Raw genomic sequence first — 17,946 nt, 5'->3', positions numbered from 1 at the left:
TGAAGTGGATGGCATCAATAAGTAGCTGCTCCACAAGACCCTCATTGTAAAGCTCAGCCATTTAGTTACCTCCGTGGTTTCACATCTGACCCACCGTTTCCTCCTGCAGTGGCTTGTTTGTTTGTGAATCATCAGAGAACTGTAAGCTGCCCAGGAGGAGCTCCCACAGCTGCAGGTTGTGACACCTGCCTTGCTCCAGACAGTGTCCCACAAGTAGTGAGGAAAAGCTGTGATAGTGCAGCATCGAGTGAAAAGTCCAACAGTGTAGCTGGCATTGTCAAAGCAGCCATTTGCAGGGACTTGTTGATTCTAGAAACCAATATTCCTAGAGAAAACACCCCCTCAGAAAGAGAAGGGGGAGATTGCATGGTACAGGCACAGAGCCCTGTGTGTCCTCAGCCCTTATCAGCCCCTCAAAGGCAGGGCTGTGTGGCTGCAGCTCCAGTGCAGCGCTCTGTGGCAGTGTCAGGAGAAACCAGCAATGGACGTCACATGGCCCTTATCAGCAAAAGAGCTTCCAGTGCTTTCATTTCATGTCATGGTGTTTCAAATGCTGCCAGGCCACTGGTGCAAACTGTGAGTGAGTATTATGTACCATAAACCCTAGTGGTTTCCTGGATTAGACCAATTAGTGTTTGTTTAGATAATTCAGGGTTTGAATGACTTCCTCTCCGGAAGCCCCGAGCCTGAAGTGCTAAGGCGGCGCACCTCGCCTGAGCTGCCTGTGCAACTGCAATTCTGGCTTGCAGAAAATAATCACAGCTCTGCAAATATGGAGGGATTGCAGGTCATGTCTTAGAAGAGGAAGCATTATTCACTGCGCTTGTCAGTTATTGACTTACTGGAATTACAGCTTTGATTTCATGCAGTTGTGTGATAATACCAAGGGTTTGAAGCCTGGAGTTTGAACTTCACTCAAGTCCATGAAGTCTTTAGGGGTTTTGGAGGTGAGGAAGGGATATACAATTTTAGCATATGTTTTCATTGGCAATTTCTTTAGTATGTTGAATTTCTCAAATAAAATAGTTGATAACAGACCAGTAGTGTTTATCTGGTACACTTTCATTTATGAGTAGGGATCTGCTGCTACCAAAGAATTGGGTGGGTTCTGTTAGGTCCCTGAAAAGGGCTTTTCACATTAAACCACTCAAATATGAAGCAGAGCAATCTTGTCTATAAAGAGTTATTTCAGTCGTAAGGAAATAACTTCAGAAGCAAATGAGCCTTGGACATCTGTTTTGTTGGGGGTTTTTTCCTGGTACAATTTCCATACTAGAAACGCTCACACATGGCTGTGCATATGTTGTTTAATCTCTTAAATTGCAATTATGATCAAAAAATGAGGAAGGAAGTCTATGACTAGGAGAGCAAAGCAGGGTGGGGAGTTAGGCATATGGGATAGACCGATATTCTTGATTTCTCCTTCACGGAATAGATGTCATCTGTCATTCCCCCTAGCCTGGAAAAAATTATATCAAAGGGATATGCTTCATCTGTAATGATGAGATCACCTTTTCTGCTCCTCAGGGAGCTGAAGATGGTAAAAGACATTTGTTTCCCTCAAGAGCCTGGCAAATAAGTTCTAACAAACAGCAAAAACAAAGGTGGGAAAAGATACCCGAGGGAATCCAGACATGGTCTGTCATAGCTGAATGACACAAGTGGCTATTTGAACTGCTGGGATATGTGGACTTGCCCTGTCTGATTATGGTTATGTTTGTTCTCATGCCTCCTTTGGCAATTTCAGGTGGCTCTTTCCTCTCAAGTAAGATGCAAGAATGAGCTGAACAATTTTAAAAGGTTACTTCAGCTTAAACACCTTGCACTTGACCAGTCAGCTGTTCAAATAAAGCTACTTTAATGTTTTCCAATACATAGTCTTGTAAGTTCAGTCTCAAGAGATTTGATGTGATTTGAAGTATTGTCTTCATTGGGGGGAAAATCAAATTTTTCATTATTATTTTGCAGGTAGCTTCAGGTGAATGCAATGAAGACACTGAAGTTTACAACATTACCCTTAGTACTGGGGATGAGCTCACTTTAATGGGGCAAGCAGAAATCCTTTATGCAAAATCTTCTAAGGAGAAGTCACGGCTCAACACCATCTTCAAAAAAATCGGGAAGCTTAATTCAATTAGTAAGCTAGGCAGAGGCAAAATGCCCTGCCTCATCTGCATGAACCACAGGACCAATGAGAGCATCAGTCTCCCTTTCCAGTGTAAGGGCAAGTTCAGCACCCGCAGCCCACTGGAGGTGCAGATGCAAGAAGGCGAGCACACGATTCGCAATATAGTAGAAAAAACCAGGCTGCCTGTGAACGTGACTGTGCCAAGTCCTACACCAAGAAACCCTTATGACCTGCATTTCATCCGTGAGGGGCACAGGTACAAGTTTGTCAACATTCAGACCAAGACTGTGGTAGTTTGTTGCGTGCTTCGTGGAAACAAAATCATTCCCATGCATTTTCCCTTGCACTTGACACTTCCGAAATTTATTCTGCCCGATAGCGTGGTCAAGGGGGAGCTGTGGCACGAGCCTCTCATCCAGCACTGGTTTAATATATGCCAGGAGCAGTTTGACATAGACGAGTATTCGCGTGCCGTGCGGGACGTGAAGACTGACTGGAACGACGACTGCAAGAGCCCGAAGAAGAGCCGGTGCGCGGGGCACAGCCACGTGCCCAACTCCCTCAGCTACGCGCGGGACGAGCTCACACAGTCCTTCCACCGGCTCTCCGTGTGTGTCTACGGCAACAACCTGCATGGGAACAGCGAGGTGAACCTCCATGGCTGCAGGGACTTGTGTAATGAGTGGGCCCTGTTCTCTCACGATGCTCTTCAGTACCAGGAGTCGGGGGACAGTGGCAGTGATTACCTTTTCCCTGAAGTTAGCGAAGAATCCATGTTTCTGCCCACGAAACCGGAGCTTCCTTACGAAGAGCTCTGGTTGGACCAAGGGTCTGGAAAGGGTGGTGATCAGCCTCTCTCATGCTCGCTAAGTGAGAAGAACAAGTGTGAGAACTACAGAGGATCCTTCCGATCAAAGTGTGGTACCGCGCCTCTTCCTGTGCCTGCAACCATCGGAACAACCACAAAGTCTTCAGATATTTCCCTACCTCCACCTCCAGTGCCTCCCAAATCAGAAGCAGTAAGTCAGGGTTATTTATGTTTGTTTGTTTCCTTTTCTAGGTCATGAAGAGTTTGCATGCAGATCTTTTTAGGGAATACTTGGTGGAGGGGGGAAGGGCACATACAGGGCAAGGGAACAGTCAGACTTGGCAAGATGTGCCAATTCAGCTAGTTTCCTACTGTGTGTAAGTCATGTCTTAAATATCACAGGAGTATATTTAATATTACTGATCTAATAGCTTAATCCTGATACTTACAGATGATATTTATTTTGGGTTTCTTGCTCACACAAACAAGGTCTAAGAATTGCTGAGTCACTTCATTCTCTTGCTTTTCACATCTCTCCATGTGACTTCATTGTTTTCTCATGTCTTCTATCTTCTGTGGCCAGAGTGTATGGGGCCTGACCCACTTGGAAATACCTCATATTACGTTGGTGTGTCTTCAATTAACAGGCTCTGATAATGAGAACAGCTAGAATTTTTACAGATTTTAAGTGTTTGTTAATGAGAAATTGTCTTATCTATTGTGACCCTATAGCAGATTTTGAAGAATACTGTGTCATTGTCCCCAAGGAAACTTTATCAAACTAGACCTGAACTAATTGCTCTGTACTGCTTATTGAAAGAAAATATGTTTAAATAGGAGCTCTGCAGAATTGATAAATGAGCCTTCTAGAGGACTCAGTTTTAAACAGAGCATGTTTCCTGGCCTAAGGTTTTTAATGAAAACTCATGGGAGAAATCACTTCTCTAAACCTGAATGTCATGGAGACTTAGGAGGGAAGAATGCAAATGTATTTTATCAACAGGAGCTTATGCAGGCTGGCTGGAGATTCCACTCATTATGTGGTCTCTTGACATAGTCCTAAGCATTATTTAAGAAAAAAAAAAAAAAAAAGAAGAAAAGAAAGTAAAGGAAGAAGATTCCCTAAGAAAGAGTGTCTAGGAGTCTTTAGCAAAATGTCAATGATACATATATCACATGAATCTTGGTGTATATCATTATTTAACAAATTTGTTTTGCAAGGGTTTTTCTGGAACTAAAAAAATATTCCACTTGAAAGTTCTATGGTGATTTCAAGAGCATGGCTGTACAGTAAATTAAGACTAATTTGAGACCAATCTGCAGCAAAAATGATGATCCCTTACCTTTCCTATTGCCATCTAACAGTCCAGTAGTGTTGGCTGTAGCCCTCACGAGTCAGGTCACAACCTGGTTGAAAGCTAAGATGTGTTCATTCATGCTGGGTCAGCCTGCAGTGGATTTCTGTGGGGATGCCCCTGGCCAGGCTCTGCAATGCCTGGGGAGGTGCAGTGAGGAGAGGGGAGGAGGACACCAGGCAGGCACAAAATGCCCAGCTACAGCCCTTGGACTGTGCCACCAAAACTTCCCCGAAAGCAAATGCAGGAGCTGGAGCGGCCAGGAAAGGCAAGACATTGTGTCTTCTCAGCAAAGTGTTTACGTGCAATGTTAAGTGCAGGAACCCAAGAGCACTTCCTTGCCTCTGAGGTCAGGTATGCACTGACACTTTGTCCAGACTCTTGGACAAGTGCCCAGCAGCACCATATGGAGATGAGGCTCCCTGGCAGCCTACACTGGTGTTAACTGGAGTGGGGTTGGTCCCACCCTCCTCCACCTCCTCCTCCTCCTTTCCCAGACACATCGTCCTGGCTTCCCTTTTGTGCTGGCTCTGGCACTCCTGTGCCTGGGCAGGCAGCCAGGTCTGGATCTGGAAAATGATTCGTTTCCTGCTGATTTGTGTGAGCTGAACTGCTTCTGCACAGGGTCAGAGGAGTGCTGCAGTGCTGGGGGTGGGTGGTGGGGGAGGAAGGCTGTCCCCACAGCCCTTGTGGCATGGGTCATGCCTGCAATGTGAGGGTCTTACCGCTGAGCTGTGGGCACTGGGAGAGCTGTGGAGCACCTGCACATCATCAGTGTGGACCCTCAGACCTGGGGAATCCTTGGGGTAGCTGTGTATGTTGCCCTTTAGAGTTATTTTGGAAAGTGTGCAATTTTGTCATGTGTGTCTTACATTACTGAGGTAATGTGTGACTGCTGTCAGCAATCTCAGTGTATCTTTCTAGCCATTTTGGAGAAATAACTTCTGCTAAAGATATTAGCTGGAATTTAGAGGTGGGCAGGGGGTGTAACCCCATTAAAAATAAAGCAAAACTAAAAACCTACATTTCCATAGATTATAATAATTTATACTTACTTTTATGGCTTCCTGGAACAGCTTTGGAGTGAGTATCAGTGACCTACAGAATTCGTCTGTGGGCTGGGGCCGAGGAGATGTTTGCATGGTTTCCATGTAGGTATTTATAGAGTAAGTAGATCTCAGGAGCTGCTGGTTTAGTCATCACTCCCTCTAGAATGATATTCCATAGCATTTCTGTGTAAAGGTTGGCTGGCAATTGTATTTTTGCACTAAATTTAAAATGTGTGTCCAGGAGCTGTTTGCAGGATGGGAAAGGACATCTGAGTATTTCAGAAGCTGTTCTGGTTTTCTTCTCTCCAGCAGGATGAAGCATTGTGATACATTATGTGTATTTTCTAAATACCTTTCAGAAAATCAAAGTAGCATGAAGGCAGAAGGCAGAGAGGGGGAATAACCTCTGAATTAAGGCCTGTAAATTAGTAATTTCTTCATTCCCCAAACACTAATTTGCATAACATCAGAAGCTGTTTTCCTGATTGATACAAAGCACATCCCTAATGGAGTGCGCCGGAAGCTCAGGCTGCTGTGGGCGAGGAGTGTGGAACTGCTCTGTGTTACACTCACAGTCAAGCTGGTGACAGGGCAGGTTTTATCCAGGCAGCCTCAGAGCTGGTCACTGCAATGGGCACCTGTGGTGCCCTGATTCAGCAGTGGCACCCCAGGGCCCAGGTGCTGCTGGCAGGGCTTGGGCTGGCAGCAGGGAAAAGGAGCAGTGGCCTTAAAATCAACATAGCACCTCATGCCATTGGAAACAGGTCACCATTCCTAGGTCACGGGAAGGAGGGTTGGAGCATGAGAGAGCTTAATGTCGAACAGAAGTTTCAGGTTGTGCAGTGTAAGTGTTTTATCTGTATCTGACAGCCATGTGACATTTAGTGCTTCCAGGGCAAAGAGTATTTCCAGCTAAGAGCAGCAGCCATCGAGGTCATTGTCCTGTCACACCGTGGCTGTTCCACTCATCTCCTGCATTTATTTCATTGCCATTCTCTTGGACCTAGTGAGCATGGCTTTCCTGAAGCTTCCCCTTGCTCATGACAGTTTAATCTGCAAAATTTCTCCTTTTTATTCCTCCACTGGGTTTCCTGGGGGCTGCGTGTGGCAGCTGTAATTGTGGTTTTGTGACAAGGACCAATTGGGACTGCAAACAGGTATTATTTATGGCTTCATTCTGATCTGCAATCTGGGTCAAGCAAGGGAGTTTGGCATAGTTTGTTATGCCAGCACCTTTCAATTCCTCAGTCTTCCAGGAAAGAAAAGCTTTAAGCCTTTGACCATCTGCTGTGCTCCAAGAGCTCCCCTGAATGGTCCCTCTAACCCCATGGATATATATTCAATAGCATTCACTATTAACTTTGCCTATTCTGACTTGGGGGGAGAAAAAGTCTTCAGGCGTCCTTGGGGCACAATATTAAAATGGTTGAAGAATTTTATGCCTGAATTCAATAACAAACATGAATAAAATTGATTCATTTTTTCCCCTTTCCTTGAAAGAGCAAATAAGATCCCTTAGAACAAGATTTATTTCAGTGTTTTATGCTGACGGGCATTTCCTGTAATTTTGACTTGTTTTGAATTAGGGAAAAAATGTACTACAATGTCCTAGTCCCCAGTTTTCCATTTCACTAAAGTACTAAATATGTTGTTGCATTTTGAAAGCACTGAAGTGGATTGCAAAAGGTTCCACATTTATTTTGTTTTTAAATAAATTAAATCACTTTAATTGCTAATTATGTGTTGCAGAACTGCTAAGATAACTTTTAGTTCTGCATTGTTGTAAAATTTAAAAATAAACTTCAGCTTTCATACACAAAAATAATTTCCTTTTTCTGATGCATCTAAGACTGTTTCAGACACGGAGAACATAGAGGTCTCCTCCTGCCCAGGGGCAGGTGGTGAATCGTTAAAAATCCTGCCTGGCAGCCGAATTCTCAGCAGCCTTCTCACCTCTAGCCCTACTAAATAAAGTTGCTCTCTCAAATATGTCCTGATGAGATTAAGTCCTTAATTCCATCATTTTTTTTATGGGGATGGATCCTGACATTTTGCTCCTACACAGGCACACCACAGTAAATTTCAGGTGATCTGTGCTACAGCTGTGTGTTTTAAGCTGTGAGGTTGTCTGGCTGCACAGAGCAGACCTGTAGGCTGGGTGTACACCTTTCCACTTGTACATTTTGGACAACCTTATCCTGCACTGCTTTGGCAGTTACAGAAGGACTGAAGCTCCTCGTTTGAATCCAGAAGCTGGTAAATATGAGATAAATTACTATTCCTGACGGAGGGAGGCTTGGAATCATCTTAGAGTTGGATGACTATCACTGGTGAAGTAAGTCAGGAAGCATCAAAGTATATTGAGATCTTTTCATTACATAAGCTTGGTTTATTACATCTAAGTAAACAACACTAATGAAGTTTAGGTGTAATGAATTGCTCCTTACAAAATGTATAATATCAGGAACAGTCTGTCTGATTTTCTGTGTTACTGGAAGCTTCTTTTACATAGTTTCATTGCTGCTACTTTTCAAATGAGTGGCTGTCAAACTGCTGAAATGTGCCCTAAAAAAGACTGCTGGTAGTTCTACCAGTGGCAAAGCGTTCCTTTGGACTTCCTTGACAGATACGCACTGTTGCAAATGTATATACTTCTTCATTTCTCCCTTCTCCTCCCTATTTAATTATTTCCCTTCAAAGAATAAGGCAGAACCAGATGTGCTTCATCTGGTTGAGGCTGCTGTTGCCCAGATTTTCCTGCTGCTTGCTTACATGTTCTTCTTTTGTGCAGGTAAAAGAGGAATGCAGGCTCCTCAACGCTCCCCCGGTGCCACCACGGAGTTCAAAGCCGTCCTCCACCAGTCCTTCCATCCCTCCTCGCACAGCGAAGCCTGCTCGACAGCAGACCCGCTCTCCCAGCCCCACTCTGTCCTACTACTCTTCAGGACTGCACAACATGTATGTGTTTGAGCTGTGGGAGCGCTGTGCTAGCTCTTTCTGAGAAAGTAAAATTTAGCAGCGTTCTTTTTGAAGGCACTTGTTTCTAAGGCACAGTGTGGTGTCAGACTTGCAGTAAAATGGGCTAACCTGTCAAGTTGTTTTCAAAGATTGAAAAGGAAGGAAAGCTCCAGCAGAAACTCTATTTTACTAGGTAGGACATAGCAGTTTATATTAAACACCTGCATGCATTGCTAGAGGTAATATCACTCTTAGGTGACATAGGCTATCTAGTTAAGAGATCATGTATAGTTCTCCATGTTTCTTGAAAGGTTTGAATCTTCAAACCAGACCACCTCAAAGCTAGTTTTTGGGTGGGATTTCAGTGCTGCATGCAGTGCAGCCAGCTGTGATAATCAGGGACACAAAAAGAGTGTGGTAATCCAGAAATGTGTTGTGCTAACTGTATGGACACCTGCGGGGTGGATGTGATGGAGGACAGAAAGACCAGCAGACACCACTGAGTGCTAAGTGAGGTGTAGCAGAGGGGGGCCAGACAGCTTCCACGTCAAACACACTTCAGCACAAACCCAACCCACAATCCAGATAATCCACCCAGGCTAGCTGAAAGTTGTCAGTAAATTCTGAATTATGTGGCTGCATAGCTTTTCTTAGTGGTACAGTGTCTTTCCTTCTGCTTTGGAAAGTATATGCACCTTCTGAAGCCTCACCTCCTTTTTGCCTTGGATGTCTTCTTGCCATTATTTTTGGTACCCCTTCAATGACACAGTGCTACCTGTGTGGATACTATAAATTCATCCAAAACATCACTGAATTAATTTCAGCCTGGATGCAGTCGGTCTAATAACTTATGCTGAAATTGCCTTACTAAGTCATACTGCACATTTGCAGCTTAGTGTTGTGGATCTGGCAATGATCACTCTAAATCAAGGCTTGCTTATTTTATGAAAGCCTGTTGGGTAGTTCTGTAAAGGTCTACTCCACGGGAGGCTGAGCACAAGACCTCCCAGCTTTAGGGGCCCACCAAATGCTGCTTTCTCTCTTTGTAGCTAAGAATACATCTGCCTCCCAAAAGCTAGGGAGAAAACTAAGAAAACAGAAGTGAAGTTTCTCAGGAATGCAGAAAGTTACAGTGAAATTGGGGTCAGTCTTTTCTCCCAACTAACAAGCAATAGAATGAGAAGAAAAGGCCTCAAGTTGCACCAGGGGAGGTTTAGATTTGATGTTAGGAAAAATTTCTTCATGGAAAGGGCTGTCAAGCATTAGAACAGGCTGCTCAGGGAAGCGTTAGAGTCACTATGCCTGGAAGTGTTCAAAAAAAGTGTAGATGTATCACCTGGGGACATGGTTTAGTGTGGACTTGGCAGTGCTGGATTAATGGTTGGATTGATGATCTCAGAGGTCTTTTCCAACCTAAATAATTCTGTGATTCTATGAAAAGAAAGCCTTGACTTTCACAGTGTTTGCATGAAATTCATCTCCAGCTGGGTCCAGATCAGATGTCTCCATTTTGGTAGAGCTTACCTGGTGTTGCAGAGGAAGCTACTAGAAAATTGCCATTGTGCAGAGTAACCAGATTGCTTTGCCATTTATATCAGTAAACTTGTTTTCTGGATCATGAAGGGTTGCAGACAGTATTTTAAACAGAAAGAAAGTCAGTATGATTTGTCCTTATCTGCCTCTAAAAATGCCTGATACCTGACTTCAGCTGTATGTGAGGCTTGTCTTGCATCCTTTTGCACTGAGTCCTAGGCAGCTCATTTTAGTGGAGGCCAAATAAGGAAGCACTTCGAAAATGTTAAAATGTTTTCAGAAATTCCATTAATCTTTGAACTCAGTAATATGTTCCAGTTCTAGTATGGAATTAGAGAACAGAAACAGGATCAATCAATTTAATTGCTCTGCATTGGTGGTTGTTTACGACACCTCACTGACTATTGTCTCAGCTTGATGGCTTGGTTTGTGAAAAATGATTTGCACTGTGTGCAATACACCAGTTGGCCTTTAAGCAGCCAGAAATAACCAGTTGATGGTGTATCCCTGTTGAGGGGGCAAAACTCCATGTCTCATATTGAAAAGATCCAGCTGCTTTACCTATCAGACTTGTATGAGTGACATAAACAGAGGAAAAGTTTGGAAGGCACAGAATGGAGACTGAGAGATGGTTAGAAAGAGGGAAACTGCATTTGTTGGGACAGATATTTTCCAGTGATGTAGACTAGGACTGTTTTTACACATCTGCACTTTGTATTTGATCTGGGCAAGTCCAGATTGGCCTCTCTGATCCACTGTAAGCACACAAGGAAGTAATTTTGTGTCAATCCATTGAAAACTGTTCTGTTTTTTTGATAGCTCCATTGATCCGTTTTGATAGCTTGATCCATTCTCAAGCAGTGTTCACTGAGCTGTCACGGGGTGACTACTGAGTTTTTACTTGAGTAGTTAGTTTTCAGGAGAGAGAGGCAAGTCATTAAAACAATTTTTTTCAGCTGTTGGTTTCTGTCTGTTGTGTTGAGTAAGGATTTTATAAGTCTGCTGATTGTTTTTCCAGTGTTCTGGTTTAGTTGGCCAAAATTCCAAAGATCAGCACAATCTTTCAGATTTTCTTTTAGAAGGTGGCATAAAATCAGCAAACATTTGCTTTTGATAACAGGTTGTGTGCTTTTGTTGTCATCCCCATCACTTGAGAATACCTGGATATAAACCATCAGTTCCCTTGGACAGGCTGAGCTTAGTTCACCGCCTGGAAGTGGATCCAGGGTAACTTTCTTTAGGTGCCTTTGAAGAGCAAGTGTTTAACATCAAAGCTTTTGAAAGATCCAGACACACCAACAAGTTACTCTGGGTAAGCTTAAAGCCTGATTCTTCAGCACATCCAGCCAGGTCTGCTTACCCGTCCAGCTAAAACTCTTCCTTTGGCCATGAGCATTGACTCCCTCCGTGTCTCTGTACTCTGCACTGGTTCACATGGCCTAGGGCAGTGGTGACCTGCCCTCATATGAGTTTTGCATACCATGACATATCTGTGGTATATATATAGAAAAGTGCTGGGTTGGAACATCTTTCTAGGGTATGTGAGACTCTTTCTTATCCGTGGTGATATCCCTCAGGAATTCAGCAGTGAAAAACTGAGTATTTGTGAGATGACACAGAACTGAATTGAGGCATCAACTTTTTTATGAGCTTGAAAAAACATGACATGGGGCTTTTGGGTATATCAGTATCTTGTCAGGCTTGTAGAAGGGGTAAAGGATCTGTCAATACATTAATTCAAACATGTTAATTCAAATGTGAAAAGTTCTGCTGGAGGAAAGAAGGTGATGGTCACCTTCTATCAGATGATTTATGAGTTTACTGAAATGTCAATTTTTTTCTTACTAACAACATCCTTTCTGCTTTGTTCCTTAAGTAATGTCACAGAGAGCGACAACACCAACCCAACTGAGAGCACACCTGTTTCCTGCTACCCATGTAACATGATGAAAACTGAATCCAAAGAGCCTGACAGCACAATGCCTTTGGGAAGCCCCTCAGCTGAAGCTCTGCCTTCAAGGTTATCTTGGCCAAACCATTTTTCAGGAACTGCTGAAAGCCTGAATAGGAGTGATTTCCTGCTTGATCCAAGCAGGAGCTACAGTTACCCCAGACAGAAGACTCCAGGTACGCCAAAGAGAAACTGTCCAGCACCTTTGACTTTTGACTTCGATGGATGTGAGCTCCCAACAGGGTACTCCCCGCTGACTCCAACAGAGTTCACAAACACCATCTCCAGCTGTCCAAAGTCAGCAAGTTACTCTCTAGACTGCACTGATGAGAAAACTCTGGGAGTCAGCAACACAAAGCAGAGCCATTCGTGTCCTGCCTTACCTCCTCGGGCACCGAAGTCAAGCGAAGATAAGACAGTTACAGATATGTGTCCCTTGCCACTGAAAATAGATGGTGCCGAGGAGGAATCAAAAGCCGGCTCTCCAGCCGTCTTGGAAGATCAGTATCTGGCTAAAAAGGGCATGCAGGATACGTTCTCTGTGTCTTACCCCTTCTCATCTCCCCTCCACCTCCAGTTAGCACCAAGGTCTTGTGGGGATGGCTCTCCCTGGCAGCCACCCACTGACCTTTCTGGACTCTCCATAGAGGAAGTCTCTAAATCGTTGAGGTTTATCGGTCTGTCAGAAGATGTCATATCATTTTTTGTCACAGAGAAGATTGATGGCAATTTACTGGTTCAGCTTACAGAAGAAATCCTATCAGAAGACTTCAAGCTAAGCAAATTGCAGGTTAAGAAAATATTACAGTTCATTAATGGCTGGCGGCCCAAGATGTGATGCTGGCTAGTTTTTAGTGAAACTGTTCTCGATACATTTGAGCTAATACATCACTTCCTGGTTTTTTTGCACTAAAAATCCTTCTTGTAAATAGTAGTAGAAAAATTCTTACTATGCAGATGAACATTTTTCAGTGGTGAATGGACTTTTTTTTCTATGTCAATAATAAAGGTAGAGAATCTGCAGAGGTGTGCCTTTGTGCATCCCTGAACATTCAACAGCTGCTAAAAACAGGACACTAAGGGAACTTTGGCTCCATAGTCTGTTAAGACTTAGTCGTATTTATTGCTGAACAATTTGATGCTGAAAGACACACACCAATCCAGTTTACAGTTTTGTGTTAACTGCAAAAAAAGATATTTCTTACGGGATTATTTCTGTTCACATAATATTTGGCAACATGCTGTGACTTGCAGATATACAAAAGCATTGGTTCTGACACTACATCTGAAAATGTTAAGAATTGCTGTGAAGTGCCACTAATACACTGTTCTTGCAGCATTATTTTTATTAACAGTATCTTCCTGACTATCTGTAACGTGGATGCATTTTCCATGTTACTTTGAGCAAAAAAGAGTTAAATGTTTTTAAACCAAGAGTCAAGCTTAGCTCGTTGCCCAGAGGGGAGGGAGAAGGGGGATTTTCTACTGAGCCACTCTGCCCTGGCCAATTAAAAGTTTATGACCTGTAGATTTCAAAAGTTGCTTTTGTCGTCGGATGACTGGAGTAAATAGCATGACTTCTGGTCGTGCAGCTTTCTCATGGGAAAAGCAATTCAGTGCACAGGCTCTTTTCTCAGCAGATCCTGCCTGCTGCAGCAGCCTGCTAGCACAGCCCTTGCAGGAGCCGTGCTGTGGTGAAAGGTAACAACTCCTTGTGTTTCTTCTGCTGCTGTTCTGATTGTCTGAAAATGTGCTTGGTCTGCTCTCCTCTTTCTGCGGTCAGACCTGTGTGGGAAGGTGACAGTGCTCCTGTGTCATGCCTTTGAAATAAAGTGCTGGCAAGGTGGGAGGGATTGGAAACAGAGCATGTCATGCTGCTGAGAATGGGCTGAGGGAGCTTTTGGGCCATGCCACAGGAAATGCTTGTGATCTTTTCAGTTCACCTGTCTTGTTTGCAGTGCCAGGGGGATGTGGGTGTCAAAGTGGGAGGGGCTGTACCATCAAAGGATGTGCTAATTCAGTTGCCCAGCTGCAAAAACTCACTGCAGTAGATGTCACACAGAAGCAGCAGTTAAAAGGGAGCACAGAGATGGTAAGTGGGCATTAGTCTGCCCCTGGAGACCTCTCAAATTTAACTGCTCACAAGGCCAGGAGTAGGAGTAACTTTTGATCGTCCTTTGTGGATTTCTTGTAGTTGACAGAGCTCTCTGAAATGAGTCTAAATAACCTCAGGATCCCCCTGCCTTTATATACTGGATTTATGGAGGTCCTCAGGAAACAGTCTGTGTTATCCCTTCCTCCTCAGTGCACATGCCCAGGATCCTCAGGTGATCAGAGCTAGGAATGCTAGAGCAACTTCACCTTCCCTTACTGCTGAGCAGAGCCCTGGCCAAGAGAACACCATCACCTGCCTTGCTTACCTTTTTGATGTATTAAAAAATATCTCCATTGGTAAGGCATATAGTTGGGAGCATCAAGAGAAAATACAGAGCTGAGACAAAAATGCTAGAGTTGCCTGTTTTCTCAACCGTATTGACTCATTGAGAATAATTTATTAGCAAATAGAGCTTTCTGTTGTTTGGGACACATTTCATATCATGTTGCCATGCCACAGCCAAGATGCATTTGTCTTCCAGTAATGCAAACCATCAGTTCCCACCTAGAAAGCAAAGCCCAGTTGTTGTGGGTGGGTATTACAGAGCCAACAAATATCCCAATAGAAAAACCCCCAAGAGTTTATAATCCTGTTTTTCGTAATGTATTGACTTTAAGCAACAGATCAATAGCTTTCTCCAAATGCTTTTTAATTAGCATTCTAAAATATTTTTGCTTCAAATAAGACTAGAGCAAATTCAGATACTGTTCAGATGTGTATACTTGTTGGTAGACCACATACAAGTCAAAACAACTGCCTTTTAAACTTCACTGTGTCAAATGAGTGTTCAAATATGAAAGGGCCAAATCTTTAATGTCAGGTACATTGTTTTGCTCAGCTTGTTAATTCCAGGTAAAAAACCCCAAAATATCTCAAAAAAAAAAAAAGAAAATATTACAATCTTGGTAATATTAACATTAAATATTGCTAACACCCCCCAGAATATTAACACCCCTCAGAAAATAGTTTTCTTTGACTGTGGATTCATCCCAATTCTATTATCTCTGCTTACCTGCTTGAAGTGGTTATTCTTGCGAAGAGACTGGTGGAATTTGCATTCATGACAGTGCTGCATTAACATCCCATGTGCATAAACCAAAATAGAACTGGCTCACAGAAAGGCCTAGAAATGTGCATTGATTGCAGAAGCTGAGCCTGTGTGCCAAAGTACAGCTAAAACCTCTAACTGCAGACTTGCTATTGATGGTCTTCCAGTTGTCTCATTCTGCTTGGCACTTCTTACTTACTTTTATGCATAATGTATTAGCATTTAACTTTTTCTTTTGCCCTTAGCCACTCATTGCCTTCACTTTCCAAGCCGTTTTTGGGGATTTAGGTGTTCCTAACATTTGTGTTCTGTGAATTATATGGCTCCGGTGTCGATCTGCCTGTTGTGGTACACAAGCTGGACTGAAGTGTCTGCTCTGGTGAAATCAGCTGAGTGATGAGCAAACTGGGTGTGTGGAGTGTTGTGGCTCAGCCTTTGGATCCTTGGTTATGGAAAGGGCTACCTTTCAATAGGTAGCCAGGCTATGGCAAGTCCCAAGCACAGCACTGAGGTCGGCAGTGGGGAAAACCAATCTGGTTTTGGACGGTGGTGGAGTCCAGCCATGTTGATGGGAGTTGTGTTGATTGTCTTCGGAGCCTGAGAGCTGTAACCATTGGGCCAGAGTGGGCCTAAAATCACTTACATTTTCAAGGCAGTCCACTAAAATAGGCCAGTCCTAACCTTGGATTTCTTTCCTCAGATTAAATAAATGTAAGGCCTGTGGTGCTTCCTTGGTTATCGGTGTCTGAGCTGTGTGTTGTCCTTGGGGTTTTTGTTTGTCTGGGGGTTTTGGTAGTAAAAAACACATCAGGTCATTCTGTATGGAGTTGTCTCTCTGTCCTGCACCAGGAAACACATCCTTTCTATGCAACTGTCATGTGTTGGCACATGGACTGATGCTGCCTTCAGCAGTGAAAGCTGGATTCTGGCATGGAAGCTTTCCTGGAGGTGGACACCAAATTGGGCAGGGAAGGGATGGAGAGGAAACTTGAGGCGAAATGCTAGTTTCTTTCAAGTGCTCATTGTGCCCAGGATGATGATTCTTTGTCTTGCTGCCTGCCTGGCTAACCAAAGCTGTGTTGACAGCAACTCAAAGTGCATATTTGCATTCTTGTTCTTGCCATATTGTAAAAATTGCCTACAGCTAGAAACTTAGACGGAAAACATTTGGTCCATCCAAAATTAGAAGGGAAATACATTTTGAAGTGTTCTTTTCAGCTAGAAGCAAGGGTTAGAATTTACTGTGTATTTTCTAATAGAACAGGTTTACTTGCCACTTAAAAGAACTTTGTTCCTTAACAACAGCTTCAAGAGAAACAGCGTAAACAGCAAGGCTGCCTGAAAACGCGCCATGTTTCAAACCTATCTATAAATAATTGTTTTCTCTTATCTTTTCATCTTGAATCAACTTCTTGGTTGTCCCCCACAAAATAAATTGTGCTGGCACCAGCTTCTTGTGTGCTTCCCAGTGGGTTGCCTGCCTGTAACACAGGCCAGCCAAGTCCTGCCTGCAGGCCAGGCAGGGGGTCACACCATGGTACTTAAGAGCCAAACACCAGCCCTGTGAGAGGACTACAGCTTAGCCCAGCTCTCCTGGCTCCTCTTTCTGATGCTCTGAAATTGCAGCATTCCTGTATGCAAACCAGAAGGTACAAATGAAATCCTAATAAGCGAGAGGGATCGTCCTTTTTATTTATAGGGATGGCAGGGCAGTGGGGAAATGCAGGCCCCTTGCTGAGACCTAGCAATAAATGACTCTCCATTTTGTTATGTCTTAAGCTCCTGGTAGCCCAGGAGTTATTCAGACTTCACAATTTTTGTGTGTAATAACCAAATTTTCAGTGTGAAAATCTGCAGAATGATTCTCTTGACTTGGACAATCTTCTGAATTGTATTAAAAATATGTTTGTTCTTAGCTCTTTAGATTCACTTCGGGTATGTCAAAAAAGTAACACTTGGGGAAGAAAAAAAAAAAAGAAAAAGCCCCAAAACTTTGGCTTAGTAATTTACGTTATAAAACGAAGCATAGGTTTTGTGGAAGTCTGTGCTGTTTTGGGCTTTTGTGTAAAAGGCTGGAGGCAGATTGTTATTTAAACCAGGTGCAAATAAATATCCCTGTAATGTATATGAACAAATTTAAACTGCGTATTGTAAGTATATAAACTGTATATTAAAGACACTATTTTCATGATACTTCAAATGCCTACAGATTTTGTTGTACTAAATTGGTCGGGTTGCATGTATTATATAAAAGGGTTGGTTTTCATTTAGTAATTTCACTGACTTATCCTCTTGCTCATCTCAGTATAATTTGGAAATAAGCACTTTTCAAATAGTGAATTTCGCAAAGTAAGATTGGGATAATTGAGAGGAGTAATCAGGCTTTTGCATTTAACCTCTCAAGACGTGTTACTTTTCCCTGTCTTGTAATTTCACTCATTCCCCTTCAGCAAGAGTACTGAGCTGTGTTTCCCCAAAGAATTTGTTGCGAGACAGCTTGCCAGTCTCTAGTAGACATCACCTAAAACATTATTTTCCCAAGCCCTATTATCTTTGTTTTGGAGGAAAGCATTCCATTATAATTTGGATATGCTTTCAAGCGCAAGACCATGCGCAAATATTCCTGCTTTGCAGAAAGTTTCTGAGGCATTTATTGGCTGGGGAGGATAATCAGAGACAAAACAATGTTGTGCTGTAAGGCTGCACGTTGCCTGTTCTCACTTCCTTCGATATTGGCAATGGAGGGAAATGTCAGCTCTACAACCATCAAGGTGTTAATGCAGCTAAATTGCTACTGTGCCAGATTCCTTTGGGCTGAAGCTTCATTGGCTGGTACCAGGCCAAGAGAAAGTTTACTACAGCACAGCAGTAGTTGTGGGAGGGTTTATGGAAGGAGTCATCAATATATGTTTATAAGTTATAAAGCAGGGCAGAATCTGACACAGTAGTTGCTGTTGGATT

General features: G+C 43.1%; 1 protein-coding gene across 1 annotated transcript in view; it reads left to right on the top strand.

The window, feature by feature from the left end:
- The window catches only part of GAREM1 (GRB2 associated regulator of MAPK1 subtype 1), a 102,480-nt gene extending 85,302 nt beyond the window's left edge, over positions 1–17,178 (top strand). Inside the window, exons 4-6 of the mRNA XM_036378567.1 lie at positions 1,969–3,147; positions 8,132–8,298; positions 11,708–17,178. Coding sequence (XP_036234460.1) covers positions 1,969–3,147; positions 8,132–8,298; positions 11,708–12,620 — 2,259 coding nt within the window. The 3' untranslated portion in view covers positions 12,621–17,178. The remainder of the gene's footprint in view (positions 1–1,968; positions 3,148–8,131; positions 8,299–11,707) is intronic.
- Positions 17,179–17,946: the final 768 nt, after the last annotated feature.

Source organism: Molothrus ater, chromosome 1 (assembly GCF_012460135.2).
Source record: "Molothrus ater isolate BHLD 08-10-18 breed brown headed cowbird chromosome 1, BPBGC_Mater_1.1, whole genome shotgun sequence".
Taxonomy (NCBI): domain Eukaryota; kingdom Metazoa; phylum Chordata; class Aves; order Passeriformes; family Icteridae; genus Molothrus; species Molothrus ater.
This window is presented reverse-complemented; position numbering and strand designations above follow the sequence as displayed.